This window comes from Arachis hypogaea, chromosome 19 (assembly GCF_003086295.3).
Source record: "Arachis hypogaea cultivar Tifrunner chromosome 19, arahy.Tifrunner.gnm2.J5K5, whole genome shotgun sequence".
NCBI lineage: Eukaryota > Viridiplantae > Streptophyta > Magnoliopsida > Fabales > Fabaceae > Arachis > Arachis hypogaea.
In genome coordinates, this window is record NC_092054.1 from 146,182,847 (window position 1) to 146,199,535 (window position 16,689).

At 30.9% G+C, this 16,689-nt stretch overlaps 1 protein-coding gene across 1 annotated transcript; it reads right to left on the bottom strand.

The window, feature by feature from the left end:
- Positions 1–8,876: 8,876 nt before the first annotated feature.
- On the bottom strand, positions 8,877–9,914 carry LOC112779936 (galactose-binding lectin-like). The gene has a single exon (XM_025824286.3). It carries the CDS (start codon positions 9,865–9,867, stop codon positions 9,079–9,081), a length of 789 nt encoding a protein of 262 aa, XP_025680071.1. The 5' UTR covers positions 9,868–9,914; the 3' UTR covers positions 8,877–9,078.
- Positions 9,915–16,689: the final 6,775 nt, after the last annotated feature.

Consider the following 16,689-nt stretch of genomic DNA (forward strand, 5'->3'; position numbering starts at 1 on the left):
AGTTTTTTTATTTTTAAAATTTTAGCTTTTTTTAGTGGCAATAGCTGAAATGGCCATTATAATCTATAGTATTAATGACAAATATATAATTGCCACTAAAAATGGTTTTGAGAAGAAAATTTACGGCAATAATACTATTGCCGCTAAAAGTTTGTCGCTAAAAATTTTTTTTCTTGTAGTACTTGTAACAGCTAGTATGTGTTGGTGCTTCCTCTCAACAATTCCATTTTATTGAGGAATTTTTGCACACGATTTTTGATGCACAATACCAGTGTATGTTTTCATAAAAAGATTTCATTAAAAATTCTGGCCATTGTCACTTCTTATAATTTTTATTTGTTTATTGAACTGAGTTTTTGCAAAGTTAACTGAGATTTTGCAAAGTTAACAAACGATTGTAAAAGACTACTTGCTTTTAATTTTATTTTCATGAAATGCACTGAAGTGTATCTTGACTTATCATCAACAACATTTAAAATATATTTGTGTCTATTTGTTGAAGAAATTGAAAGAGGCCTCCATATATCTACATAAATCATGTCCAAACAACATTCAAAAACGTTATTACTCAAAGAAAAGGGTAACAATTTTTGCTTAGCTAAATGACATGCATCACTTGGACTATTTGTTTTATTATGAATGATAAAGCTAAAATCTTTTTTCATGGCAATTAGCCTTTTACATGGTAAATGTCCTAGTCTATAATTCCATATATCCTTGTCTGTTATTGCTTGTACGTGCATGATGCATGATGCATGATGCATGATTGGTTTTGCTACAGTTTTATTACTTGAGAATCTAGTACATAGAGACCACCAATAGCTTTAGCTCTCGTTCCCAATCATCCTCATGGAGTTGCAGTCCTAGATCTCACAGTGTATCTGAAATAGTTAGTTTGCAATGCAGTTTGACAGTAATATTGGGCACGGAAATGAGCTTGTAATTGAAAGAAGGTATGTATAATGCATTTTTCAAATACAATTTTTCAAAAAATACAATTGTCTATTTCGATTATGTTGCTTGTGGTGTATGAGTCATTTGGCAATTTCATAAGAATTAGATCAATTGTGTAATATGTTTGAAAATCTTCAAGGGAATATGATACGTGGTATGTAGCACCTGTATCTATTACCCATGAAGTGCACTTATTTTCAGAAAATTTTAGGTCTTTAACACTTGTTTTAAAGTGAAGAAGATGCACTAAATTACCTTGAAGAAGTAGTGGCTGTGATTGTGCCACATTTTGATTTGTGCTATGAATTGGTTTTATCTTATGGTTACCTAAAAAGACTAGTAATGCTTGTCGTTGCTCTGCAGTAAATCCGGACTCGACAATTTCATATTTGGTTTAGGGAAAAGAAATATAAAATAAGAATGGAAAAAATTTTGCTACTATTACAGCCAATTAAGCATCTTAAGTAGTAATTTAAAGTGTTTAAAATTGAATAGAATAAAATATCAATTCATTATTTGTTATTTTTGTGTCGTTCTTCAACTGATGTATATTGAAGGAACCATTTCTAATGATTTACATCTCAAGCATCGATGCTTAGCATTTTTTCAAATCTTTATCTCATCATAAAAACTTGTGATAGAACTTAGATTTTGTATCATTTCATTTTTTTTTTAATTTTCTACATAGTTTTTATCTTTATTTTTTTTATTTTTATTTTTTATTTTTTGTAGTGAAAGATTCGTTCCAAAATTTTGATATCATTAATAATAAAAATTAATAAATAAATATAAAAGTAAAATAATTTAAAACGGTTGAGTATAAAATTGAGATAATTTAAAACTTACAATATTTGGCTGTTATATATGAGAAAACTGACAATATTGTTATGATTCTGTGGTATGCATGATTCATCATCATATAGTAGTTCTATAAAATGATATATAATTAGGGAATACATCTGTTTATTTGACCCATTTGACGTTGTATATTATTAATTAGAAAACTACTGTCATATATTATTATGATTATGTGATATGCATGCCTCATTATCATAGTTCTATAAAATGATATATGATTAGGAAATGGATTTGTTTATTTGACCCATTTTGCATTATTGTTGCTATACATTTTTTGGAGTGGTATTATTTTTTATTAATAAAATAAATAAATCAGACGATTTTAATTGTCTTCATATTCAAAAGAACGTGCAGAATAGATTATATATATTCCATTTAGCAGAGGGTAACGCATATATATATATATATATATATATATATATATATATATATATATATAGGGTTTTACTAGGTAGACAATAACTTTTATAAATAATGTAAATAATGAGTTTTAGAATTGATCCAATAAAGTAAAAAAAATACTTTATTTCTAAATTTTTGTCTAAACCATAACATTAGAATAACCATCTGCATATTTAGTGAATTGAATATCCAACCATTGTTAAGTATTAACTATGCATGAGTAAATCGAATAATATATATATATGAACTCTACCATACCCTCTGTAAAATAAAGGGTAAATTACCCCTTGTGGCATATATAATGATTATTGATAAATTATCTTTCAACCAGAGTTCCAAAGTTCGAATGAGATTGTGAAATCTAATTACTATCTCTAATACGATCGCTAAAAAATCCTAAAAACAAGAGAGCTAAAAAATTGATAGAAATTTCTGATATATTAGTTAAACATGATGGTAATTGGTGCATGAAATAAGACACCAAGATATTTTTTTTTTTAATCTTTAATTGCTCTTAAATTATTTTTTCAATTATTATTCAGATAATAAAAATCCTAAGATGGTAATTATTGACTCATTGTTTTTATCATTGTTCTGAAAACCGAACCGGACCGGCCGGTTCGACCAGATTAACCGAGAACCAGTCATTTGTCCGGTTCGGTTGCTATGAAGAACCGTCCTGCAAAAAACCGGCTTAAAAACTGGTCAAATCGGCGGTTAACCGGTGAACCATTCGAACCGTTCCGTTTTTTTCCAGTTCAGTGATATATATATATATGTTAAAAAAAAGAAAAATTCAAACGTTCAGAACCCTCAGGCCCTCACCCACCCCTGCTCCTTTCTCTCTCTCTCTCACTGGGCAAACCCAAACCCTAACGGCGGTAGGAACCCAACCCCATCCCATCACCGAGCTCTTCTCTTCCGATAAACGGTGTTGTCGCCGCCGGCAGAGACAAACTTGGGTACCGTCTTCGCTCGTGGAAGGTCTGCTCGCTTCTCGATCCTCTTCTCCTCGACGTCGAGTGCTTGTTCGAAACTGTTGGCGACGCCGCTGCGAAGGGCTTCTCCATCGTCGTCTGTGCTCAATTTGTTGGTGTCCATCTCTCTCTTCGAGTTCTTTCTCTATTCGAGGCTCCGAGCTCTCTCTGTCTCTCTCTTTCTCACTGCGATGTGTCTCTCTGCTTGGCTGTGGAGTATTCACCGCGCCGTCACCTTCTTTCCTCCCTCGCCACCGGTAAGCACTACTGCCTCAATTTATTTTTGGTTATTTTGTTAATTTTATTTATTCTGATTTTTGAGTTGTTGGCCGTTGATATTTCTGATTCTGCGTTGTCGATGAACATTGTTAATGCTAGAATTTTTTTTTTATTCTGAGTTGTTTATGTTAATTCTGAGTTGTTTATGCTGGTTTTTATGATTCTGAGTTGTTAATTTTGGTTGCTAATTTTCGTTGAATCTGAATTGTTGATTTTCGTTAATTTTGGTTGCTGATTTTCGTTCAAATTTATACACTTCTTTGAACTTTGAAGTATGCTGGAAAGAGTGTTTCGAATTGTTTTGCATTGAAAATTCCAAGCAAGTTCCTCTATACTGGATTTGTCAAAGTTTCTAGTTTCAATGTTGGTGAAATTCTCAATGCAAGTGGATAATAATAATAATAACTCTTGCTTTATATCATTTATGATTATGAATATTTAGTTTATTTGTTGTTATTCTTTGTTTTTGTACTGATTTTCTCAATTGATGTGGTTTGAAAATTTGTAGGAGAATGAGAAGGAGAACATCACAAACAATTGTATTCAACAAATCTGATATTGTTATTGTAGAACATTATAATTTTTATTGTTAATTTTTTTTATTCTATTGATATTTTTTATTTTTATAATTTTTATGAAGAAATTGGAATAATTGTTTGTGGTTGAACATTATTTCTTTGTGATTTAAGTGCATTTTGATTTTTATTAGTTATAAAGATTGATGTTTGAAGTTATTTATGAACTTTTAATTATAAATTATGGACAATTTATTATGTAAAATTATAAAATTTTAAATTTTATTAGTTTAAAAATTATTGAATTTAAATATTTAAAATTATATATTAAGAATTTTTAATAATTTTATTTTATATTTATTATATCAGTTGAACTCCGGTTAAACCCCGGTTGAACCTTTGAACCATTGAACCAGTCACTTGATCGGTTTAGTGACCGGTTCGGTTCTCGCAACCTTGGTTTTTATGACTAACTAATATTTTGGTTTGTTTTTGTTATATAGTTATACAATGCTATGAGGGTTGGTTATCTGAAGAGAAGTATCATTGTTGATCCGACTGAATTTTAAGAAAAATACTAAGAAAAAAATCTTAGGAAGGAGAGAGCTGAAAAATTAATAGATGTGCTCGTTGAAATGAGAGATTGAAAGTATATGAACAAGTTTAAAATCCTAACCTAATTGATTGGAAATGGTGATTGAATTTGAGAGAAATTATGGTTTTAAAATTGGAGAAGAAGAGGTGTATTTGGTGCGGATTATAAAAATGACACTACTATCAAGTTTCAAGAGAAACATCGCGTCAATTGTAAAGAAAAGAGAAGATAACGTGAATCTTGAAACTCTGGTAGAAGAATAATATATGAATAATTATTGTATATGTTACAAGGGATAATTTATCCTTTATTTTAGAAAGGGTAGAGTAGAATTTACCATATATATATATATATATATATATATATATATATATATATATATATATATATATATATATATATATATATAATCTAGTCAATTGGAATAACATGTGAAGAATATGAAAATAAGATAAATAAAAAGCTAGATAAAATATTAAATAAGATAAGAACTTAGATAATATGTAGTTGCTAAAATATATAAATAAAAAATTTAAATTTCAATATGTGAAATAGAAAATATGAAAATTTATTCACTTGTATAAGTATTTAACGTAAAGTTTTTACCAAAATTTTATAACTAAATTGCCTTAAACTAACAAAACTAAAAATTTCTACTTTAATCATGTATGTGGTTATATGTATGTTCTTTGATAACTATTTTTATTGTCTTCTAACTCTCTTATCAAATGAAAAATAGTTGAAAATCAGTACTTAAATTCTCTAAAAAGCCACTTAACAAGTATGTCGTGTGATCAATTAGTTACAACTCTTTATTAAATCGGAGTATCATTTTTTATCAGAAGGAAGTGTTAAAATCTTCTTAATGCTTAGACTCAGTGACGGAGCTTGATACAAAATTTTGGGGAGCCAGATAGAAGATAATTGTCAAGATGCTTTTGATATAGACTCCATTTAAGATAAGCTCGTCTAACTTCATCTCTCTGATTTGAGTGATAATTGATATTGTCAAATTTAAAGCCGTTTTTCAGGATCTCGTTCCAAAGAAATAAGGTCAAACTTATCAGATGCAACTTTTTAAACTTTTGGAGGTTGTATCTCACTTTCTTCGTGATTCATTAAAGTAGAAGAACTATCTACAGGTGTTTATATTGTAAAAGTCATATGTTCTACTTCTTGAATATTAGCCTTCTTCTTAAAAAATGTATCAATTCTTTAATTTTTCATGATTATTTTATATAAAAATTTGAATAGATATCTTATAAAATATGTAAAAAAGAAGTTAGAATGACAAATATTAAAATTTATAATATTTATTGAATTTTTTTATCAATTTATACAAATACAATAATATCAATATTTATTGAATATTCTAATATTTTTTTATCATATAAAAAATTAAATTAAATAAACAGTAAAATATAAAATAATATTAAATTACATAAATAAAAATACCTAATTTTTTATATTTGAACTCAAAGATAGAGGGAGTGTTGCTTATTGAATAGAGAGCTGCGAATACACTCAATTTAGTCCAAATCCAACATGTTTTAGATATTTAAAACTAAAAATTATTGTGCAATAAAAACAAAAGATGAAGATTGAACTTTGGTATTTTAAGTCATAGCGAAGTATTTGAACCAGTTGAACTAATTTTTTATTTTTTGAAAAAGTATTATTAATTTTTTTACCAAAAGTTTGGGGGGCCGTGGCCCCCTTATCTTAACTAAGCTCCGCGGCTGCTTAGACTCATCATTTTTATCACGTCATCCTCTTAAAAAAACCTTTATAATAATTATCGTTACACAAAAGAACAATAGATAACAAAAAATAAAAAAATAAAAAATCTAAGTATCCAAAATAGGAGGAAATAAAAAAATCGGTTTCGCTACGTTACCAATACCATATCTGCCAACTTCTGTCAACTTTTATTTATAACTGTATTTTATAAAAGTGTCTTCGTGAATGTGTCTAATAAAAATGTCTTTTTATAGTTGTGTTTAATAGAAGTGTCTTTATAGATATATTTTCTGGATGTGTCTCTTTATATATGTATTTAAAATATAATAATTAATTATTATTGACAATAAGTTGGCAGATAATATGTTGGTACTCTATAATTTTCCTAAAAAAATTTACTAATGAGCGATATTTTAACATTTCAATAATTGGCATCCTTGCAGCTGTTGTCATTGTTGCGACCTTCGACTTCTTGAGTAGTAAATAAGTCATCGACGTGTCTTTGAACTATTTAACCTCATTTGCCTCTCGATCGTAGTCTTCATCCTAAATAATACGTGACACTTGTAATACATTTAGAAATATATATATTTCTATTAATTTAAACTTAAAAAAATAATTTTATAATATAGTATCACACCATTAATAAGGTAAATTATTTAATTAAATAGTTTGGTTAATACTCTTGTATCTTCATTTTTATTCACATTTTAGACCATTTGTTTCCTTGCTTTGTCAAGATACAAAGTTAACTTTTGCAAGACAATGACAAATTTGAAAAAGGGTGCTAGAGTTATGTAATAAATTTGCTACTATTTTAAATCTAAGTTGTTTTGTTTTGTATGAAATTCATCTTGACCATTTCGCTGCTGCAAATTAATAAATTAATTAAAGAGATACCCAAACTGATTATGTCAGATATTGTTAGGATTTGGTTGAATTAGTCCCACATTGTTTAGGATAGCAAATGGAGTGGGTGGCCTAGGCTATAAATATGAGGCTAAGTTCTCCATTTGTTTTTGCACCAGTCAGAAACACTTTAAGCTTGTATATGATTTTTCTTTCCCTCTGTACTCTTTATTAGAGAGTGTTGTGAGGTGTAGTTAGATATTTGCTTTGAGAGAGTGTGGGTGTACTGGGGTGCCGGTGAGAGAAAGAAGTCTATGTGTTGTAACAATTTTCACATAGTAATATTCTCTGGTTGTCATTTGACAACGGTCGTAGTTTTTTCTCCGGTAATTGGAGTTTCTACGTTAAATTCTTGTGTTGTAATTGTGTCTATTTTATTTCTCTATCAAAGGTGTTTTCTCAAGAGGGAATGGTGTCTTATTCCCAACAAGTGGTATCAAGAGCTTCGGTTCGGTGGGATTTATTCTTAGTATGCTCTGTGGTTGCAGTCTAGTCTGACTTTCCACATCAGAAAAGAATTTTGTCCTGTGGCTTGAGGTTGATCTTTGGTTACTGTTGTTGTTGCTGGAAGGCAGTGTGACACTGTGAGAGTGCTGTTTGGAAAGGTTCTGGCTAAGGAAAGACTTGGTATTTAAGTGTGTCCATTGTGACCCACCTCTCTTTCCTGGGGACCCTTCCTAGTGCACGGTTGAGTTATACTATTCCAGTATACGGTTGCAACAATGTCAGGATATTCAAGTGCTGTGAAGCTTGAAATAGAGAAATTTGATAGAAGAATCAATTTTGGCTTGTGGCAAATACAAGTCAAGGATGTGTTGATACAATCAGGTTTGCACAAGGCGTTGAAGGAGAAGATCTCTGGTTGCTCTCTCTATGAGAGAAGATGATGTTCTCTAGAAGACAAGAAGTATCCTCATGGTATTACCGCACTGCCATGGATAAGGATGAGTTGTGGCAATCGGGTCCACAATTGCACACGGGCATTGGTTGGCATTGAGATACAAGGTGTGTGGCGGAGTTAGGTCGATGGCTGAAGAACTTTCAGAAAAAGCCAATTTGGAAGTTGCACCATGAATTTTCAGCAAGATTTCGATCTGTACCAAGGTGAAATGCTTGGAGTGGTCTAATTCCAAGTGAGTATACTTTCATGGTGGAGTATGATAGTTCTCTGAACTATGATTGTCGGTATAGACAATAGCAGCAAAGAATTGTCGGTATTGACAATGGAAACTGAAGATGTGTGACTATTTCAATCAAGGTGGAGATTGTTAGGATTTGGTTGAATTAGTCCCACATTGCTTAGGATAGCAAATGGAGTGGGTGGCCTAGGCTATAAATATGAGGCTAAGTTCTCCATTTGTTTTTACACCAGTCAGAAACACTTTAAGCTTGTATCTGATTTTTCTTTTCCTCTATACTCTTTATTAGAGAGTGTTGTGAGGTGTAGTTAGATATTTGCTTTGAGAGAGTGTGGGTGTACTGGGGTGCCGGTGAGAGAAAGAAGTCTATGTGTTGTAACAATTTTCACATAGTGATATTTTCTAGTTATCATTTGATAACGGCCATGGTTTTTTCTCCGGTAATTGGAGTTTCCACGTTAAATTCTTGTGTTGTAATTGTGTCTATTTTATTTCTCTGTCAAAGGTGTTTTCTCAAGGGGGAATGGTGTCTTATTCCCAACAGATATTTTATTCAAATGGCCAACCCTCCAACTACAAGCTAAGCGTTGATTAGTGAAAACAATTGGAGCATACAAGTACAACATTAAAAACACGCACAAGCTAATTAAGGTTGATAGGATACATAAATATATATGGTCTTTATCTAGAAGACATTAGCGTAGACCACATCATCCGCTTGCGACATCGATTACTGTCTTCAAGGATGAAGAGAACGACCATGAACGAATTAGATTTATCTGACGACCGTCAAGCGAGCCGGCGGAAGAAAAACCAAACTTGACCCTCTCCGGAAGCTTCTCTTTCAAATCAACAACTTCTGAAATAGTAACAATTTCGCCACTCCTGTTCTTCACAGCAACACTCAATGTCTTTGATGAAGAGTCGTATATTACAGTCACCTCAACCACTGATCCACTCTGTCTATTCCACTCTACAGTCTTCAATGAAACAACAGAGTTGACATCAATTCCAACGTGACTATGAGGTGGGTCCCTATACCTGTCGTTGGAAAAGGTATCAAACTCTACGCCAACAAATTCACCCACACCGCTTGGATCAGCGACTCCGAGAGCGCCGCCAGTTGCGCCGGGAGGAATCTGAGTATTTTCTGGTGCAATGAAAAAGACAATGCCGTCGGCGGGAGTGAAAGCTTGATAATCCGTTAACTGGAAAGAGAAGGAGGTGATGAAGTTGGCGACATTTCCGCTGGCAGTGTCCCAAAGGCGTACGGGTGGCGCGTACAGAACACGGCCTGTGCTGCCGGGACTAGTGAAGTCGGTGAGGAGCACGTTGCCATCTGTAAGAATGGTGGCATCACCTTGGAGTTCTATTGCTGGGTTGCCATGGCTGAAAGGGTCGAAGTTGAAGGAAACAAATTCAACTATTTCAATTGAGTTCGCCTTCTTACTTGCTACTAGCAAGAGAAAGAAAGTCAGAACAACCCAAAATGGTTTCATGGTGGGAAATTCAATACTAACAATAAGGTTAATTGGTTTTGGAATGGTTCTGATGATTGCCATTGGGGTTTCTTTCATATATTTATACACGCATGCACAAGGGTAATGCATGCTTACGAAAACAAAATACTCTAAAGAAAAAGTCTGAAATTTGGATCACTTAACCGTAAAAAAAAAATGATTAATCATATATTATTAGATGTCATTTTATATCATTAAAAATATTGATGATGATTAATTGATGACTAAACATCACAAATTCTAGTGCTCTCTAGCACTCATCTACTCTAAATATATGTATAGAAAAACTCTTTGGAACATCAATTTTTACAATTTTGAGTCATTATTTAATTAATATAAATATTTTTAATATATAATTAAATTTTATTAGCTATGTGCTAAAAAATTAAATATAAATTATATTAATTTATGTGTATAAAATTTTGATAAATATAATTATTAAATTTTATATATTAAATTTTTATAAATATAAGTACAAATTATTATTAGTTAAGTATTAATAAAAAAAATAATATTTATTGGCCATATATAATATTACTTATCTTTATATATTTTTGGTGACAACTTATATCTATATATTATACAAAGACTCAGCCTATAGTTTTTTTTTAATTTAAAATTAATAGTTAAAATGACTAAATAATAATTTAGTTAAATAAATTAATTTAATAGATTTTAGATATTAATTTTATATAAAGACACTGCATGTGATTTTTTTTTACTGTGTTATAAAATTTTAATCCCTTTTGATTTTCTCACCAACCACATTTGCCCTCCGAGGAATTGTGGAAGTAAGAAACTCTCAGGCCATGAACTTTGATCTCTTTCGTTATTCATAATATGTTTCACTTTAATTATTTTTTAGGATTTCAAAATATTTTGTTGTTTGCAATATTTAAATGGTATAATTTACTTTTTATTAAACAAACCAAGTAACTATCTCGTTCTCAAAATTAACTTAACGATTAAAAAGTAAATTAAAATGGTCTCAAATTTATAAAAACTATAATAGATGAAATTTGACAATTTAGACTTAATTATATATTATTATGACGAGGGTGGAGGGTAATCTAAAATAAAAAACTTATTTGTATACTAAAATTAGTCACTATATATTTATATATATATATATATATATATATATATATATTGTCTAATTTAAGGTTTAATTACTATTCTGTTGGTTCCTATAATTTCACCAAATTTTTAATTAAGTCCCTATATTTTTTTCAATTCAATTAAGTTCCTACACTCCTTTTAATTTTGTAATTATATTCTTTTCATGTTAAAAATATTAAAATTAACATAATATTTTTACCAAATTACATGCGGTCAAAGATTTAATTAAGTTTTTAATTATAAATACTTTCAATTTGTGAAGAAATATTCAGTTAACTCTAATATTTTTTTAGACTAGGAAAGACTTAATTACAAAATTAAAGCAGGACTCAATTAAAAGGAAAAAAAGCATAAAGACCTAATTAAAAATTTGGTGAAACTATAAAGACCAATAGAATAATTAAATCCTAATTTAATTTAATTCTAATATATATTTATATTCTAATATATATATTTTTTATTAATAGTTAATTTTAGTGACTAATTTCAATATGCACCTAGCATGGTTGAATCTAAAAACAGTTTTAACTTGGCGATAATATTATATAAGAGTAAGGTATTATTTTTATCCTCAACGTTTGGGGTAAGTCTTATTTGTGTCTCTAACGTTTAAATCGTCTTATTTGTATTCCTAATATTTATAAAAATAATTCAATGTTATCCTACCATCAATTATACTAATAAATCAAATTGTATTTTTCAATTTTTCTCACTTTGATGTATTCATTTTCAATTGGATCTCGTTTGGATATGTTCAATTTTAATATTGTACCTACTATTTGTGTTCAGGTTCAATTATATCCATAAAAAAATGAATTATGTGAATGTTGCAAGGATTAATTTCTGTTAGAATAAATTACTTTATTAATCCAGATCATCCATATTAAATCACCAAAAATATATTATAATGCGAAAGCGTACCTTTACTCATAGAAATAAGAAATTAGAAATAAGAAATTGATGGAAGGATTGTCTCAATCTTGTGGTTCTTTCGACCTTCTTCAATCAAAGCCATTTGTATCCCTAATAGGACTGATTTGTGACTCTTTTTATGGGAAAAGAGCGACAAAGGCGGCTTTTGGTATATTGGGGACCGAAACCCTGAAGATACTATTTATATTTGAGCATGGCATCTATTAAATCCTAAAGGCCAAATAAAAAATAGTATCTAAAGTACAAAAGATAATATATCTAAAATCCAAAAGATAATTATCTAAAGTCCAAAAGATAATATCTGGTTTTATTCTCATTTAATTTCAAATTAAAAGTAATTATGACTTATTCAATTTAGCATTTATAACAATAAATGAGATCACCATGATATAAGTCATTTAATTTGAAATAGCATGATTTGTGATTATAATTAATATATGTATTGTCCAAAAATAAATTAAGAAATTAAAATAATTTCCTAACCGTTTCAACTTTTGACGAGCTATTATTCGGAGTGGATCATTGATTCAATCTTAGACATTTTTATTTTAACTTGATTTTTCAAAACTCCAACTAAAGTTCATGATGTGTAATTGACGGTAGGATAACATTGAATCACTTTTACAAACGTTAGAGATACAAATAGGATGATTTAAATGTTAGAAATACAAATAGAACTTACCAAACGTTGAAGATAAAAATAATACTTTACTCTATTATATAAAGAATTATTATATAAATCTATAGCAACTTAAAAGTTAAAAATTATCTCACACTTAAAAAAATTATCAAAATTTTATTTTTAGACAACCTAAGACTTCTTTATATCCATTTATTATATCATTAATTTAAAAATTTAATTTTAATATATTATCAGTATAAAACAATTTTATACATTTATTTAATTATATATGTATCAATAAAATAACTATTTTTTACGTAGATGTACTTAAATGATTTTATAAAATATTTTATTGTATTAAAATTAAACTTTTAATTTTGTAATATTAATTATATTCATAAAAGTATGTTTTCTAGTATAAAGACAATTTTGTTTATTCAAATAAGTAACTTAGTTAGTATACGTTTTAGGTACAAATAAAGAGCGTGTATGTTCATATATACTCTTTTGGTTTTAATTTTTCTATCTCAAAGGAATTTTCATAATACCTATCTATTATTATGTCAAGGGAATCATTCATTTTTTTTTTTAACAGTATTGTTAAGAGATATAATAATTTATATATTTTTTTATTCGTTTAAATTAAAAAAATAATTTTATAACATAATATCAAAATATTTATGATCTAAAAGTTTAGAATTTAATTATTATTGATCCCAAAAAAAAATTTTAGTATAAGACAAATAAAAATAAAAAAGACCTATAAAAAATTCATCCAAATCCAAAACAGACACTCGTATAAAAAAATATATTAAAGATATATAAATGACTCTTTTTATTAGTTTAAATTTTTAGAATAAATAATTTTATAATATTTTCAATTTAGTAATTATTTTGATTAAATAAGTATTAACTATAACTTCTATAAGCGTTTAGTTAATTATGAATAAATTAAAAAGCACATATTTTATTTCACTTTTCTGTATATATTTTGTGAAATATTATATTGAATCATAATTATTAATAATTGGATTAGATAAACGTGAATGTCATTTAAATCGGTATTACGAGTCTTTCATTAATAAAAGATGAATGATGTACGACGAAGGACGCTGTAACCCATGCGTTATATATTTTATATGTGTTCTGATGATATATATATATTTTTTTTCCAAAGATAAATATTATTTTATTAATATAAAATAAAAGTGTTTCCATAAGGAAGTACAAAAGAATCGGGTATTTCCATTTATCATCAGCTGTGACTGAAAGACTAAGAGCTTAAAGAAGAGTAAAGTAAGAGTAAAGAAAAAGTAGCATCTATCAGGTATGGTTCACGAGTTCACGCACTAAATTGCTAGCTTCTTTCACTATCTCTGGTGCAGGGCTTATTATCTTCTCAAAAACACACCGATTCCTCGCTTTCCAAGTGCTCCAACACAGCGCCGCTATGAGGAGGGTCTTTTGTCTACCGTCGAATTGAGCCGCTGCCCAGGATAAGACTCGTTGCCACCAATTGAAAAAAGTTTCTTCTTCTCTCATCCATAGGTCAGGGGTTATTAAGCTTAGGCTCCATATTATTGAAGACAGGGGGCATTGGAACAAAGCATGAGAAATTGATTCAGCCTTCAACATGCATCTTGGACAAGTGGCAGGAGTGGATGCGAACCGGCTGTGAACTTGTTGCAACACCGGAAGCTTTTCATGAAGACTTTTCCATAGAAAAATCTTAATTTTATGTGGTAATTTCAACTCCCAAATGCTATTCCAGACTCTATTGTGTATGTTCTGGGACCTCAATGAAGTAGGAGAATGAAAGAATCTATAAGCAATTTTGTATCCTGACCCAACTTCATATATACCAGATTTTGTCCAGCACCAATTAACTTCATCCTCCTCCTCTGTTGGTTTGATTGAAAAAATTTTATTGCATATATCAACTGAAAAAATCGACTCAATCAGATTTTTATTCCAACTTCTATCAGGATTTAGTAACGCACTAACGTAATACACTTGCATATTTGGCGGGATTGTGAGTGCATTTTGAGGGACATTAAGGGGCACTGGTGGTGGGAGCCAAGGGTCATGGAAGATGCGAACATTAGTGCCAGAGCCTATTTTCCATAACAAGCCTTTCTCGATCACCTTGCGCCCTTCAAGAACACTTCTCCAACCCCACGACGGTACACTTCCTACCTCTGCATGTAGGAAATCTGTATATCTGAAATATTTAGCTTTGAGCATTCTTGATATAGTAGAATTAGGGTATTTCATTAGACGTCAACATTGCTTGCCCAATAAAGCCAAATTTTGCGCCCTTAGATCCTTGATCCCCAGCCCTCCATCTTTCTTTGGTCTCGTCATTGTGTCCCATTTAATCCAAACCATTCTTCGTTCTGAGCCTTTTTGACCCCACCAAAATTGCCAGAGCATGCTATGAATCTCAGTCAACAGCGTGTCCGGGAGCTTGAAACAAGAGAGTGTATAAATAGGAATCGCCTCCCCCACCGCTCTCAATAGCGTGTGCCTGCCACCTGATGACAATATACTTCTTTTCCAACCCATAATCCTCTTCTGAACTTTATCCTTGATAGCTCCAAAGGTTGCTTTCTTTGATTTTTGAACTATAGAGGGTAGTCCCAGGTATTTGTCTTGTGCTCCGATATGTTCAATATTTAGTGTCTGAGCAACTGCTAGTCTTGTGTTCTGAGGAGTGTTGTGACTGAAAAAGATAGCCGACTTATTCAAATTGACTTTTTGCCCACTAAAACCCTCATAGGTCTCTAGCAATTCTAGAATGCTTTGGCTTGTATTAGGTGCGCTCTTGCAAAAAAGGATTGAATCATCAGCAAACAAAAGGTGATTAATTGTTTGGCATCTCCGATTAACTTGAACTCCTTGAATTAATCTGTTTTGCTCTGCCTTGTGTAGCAAGAAGGAAAGTCCTTCTGCACAAAAAAGAAAGAGATATGGAGATAGGGGGTCACCCTGTCGGATGCCCCTATTTGGCCTAAAATAGCCAAATGGTTGACCTTCCACAACAACAGAGTAAGAAACAGTCGTTACCAATTCCTTAGTCCAGTTAATCCATTTAGCATCAAACCCCAGCTTATCCATAATATACCATAAAAAATGCCATTCAACCCTATCATAAGCCTTGCTCATGTCTAGTTTAATAGCCATCTCATGCTCTGCCCCACTTCTCTTATTTTTCAAATAGTGCATACATTCGTGGGCAATTAGAATATTATCTGAAATGAGTCTTCCTTTGAGAAACGCACTCTGATTTGGACTTATAATTTTATTCATAATACCTTGTAATCGGTGCACCATAACTTTAGAAATAATTTTATACATAACTGAAGACAAACTGATCGGTCGTACCTGAGTCATGTCACTGGCATCTGGCACCTTTGGAATCAAACAAATTTGAGTATGATTGAAGCTTTTTAAAATTCTGCCACTGTCAAAGAAACTTCTCACTGCCTTAAAAACGTCACCTCCAACTATATCCCAAAAAAAGTGAAAAAACTTAGCTGTAAACCCGTCATCACCAGGAGCACTCTGAGCATGAACACTAAATGTAGCTCTTTTGACCTCGTCCATAGTTACTGGCCTTTGGAGCCTACGGTTCATGGAAGCTGTAACCTTAGACTCCAAATCCTCTAAGTATGGATTCAGATCAGCCGAACAAGAAGAAGTAAAAATATCGCAAAAGTAGTCCTCAGCTACCTTTGCAATATCCTCCGGTTTCGATGCAATCTCATTGTCCCTCCCCACTAATCTCCAAATTCTGTTCATTCGCATCCTTGATTGAAATTTTTGGTGAAAGAATCTAGTGTTCTGATCTCCTTCTTTTAGCCACTTGATTCTAGATTTTTCTCGCCAATAGCTCTCTTTTTTCAAATATGCCAGCTCCAACTTCTCTTCCAAACTGGTAACCTCCTCTCCCCCATTGATTCCAGCCACCCGCAACTCCTCTATTTTAGCTTGAAGGTCCTCAATTTCTTTCCGGAAGTTTGCTTTGTGAGTTTTCTGCCATTGAACTAGTCTATGTCTACAAACTTTCAACTTTTGGGCCAAGGAGAACATAGTCGAGCCTACAACTTCCATTCTCCACACTTCAC

Excerpts from the sequence above, each read along its gene's own strand:
- LOC112779936 (XM_025824286.3), bottom strand. The coding sequence starts at position 9,867 with ATGAAACCATTTTGGGTTGTTCTGACTTTCTTTCTCTTGCTAGTAGCA.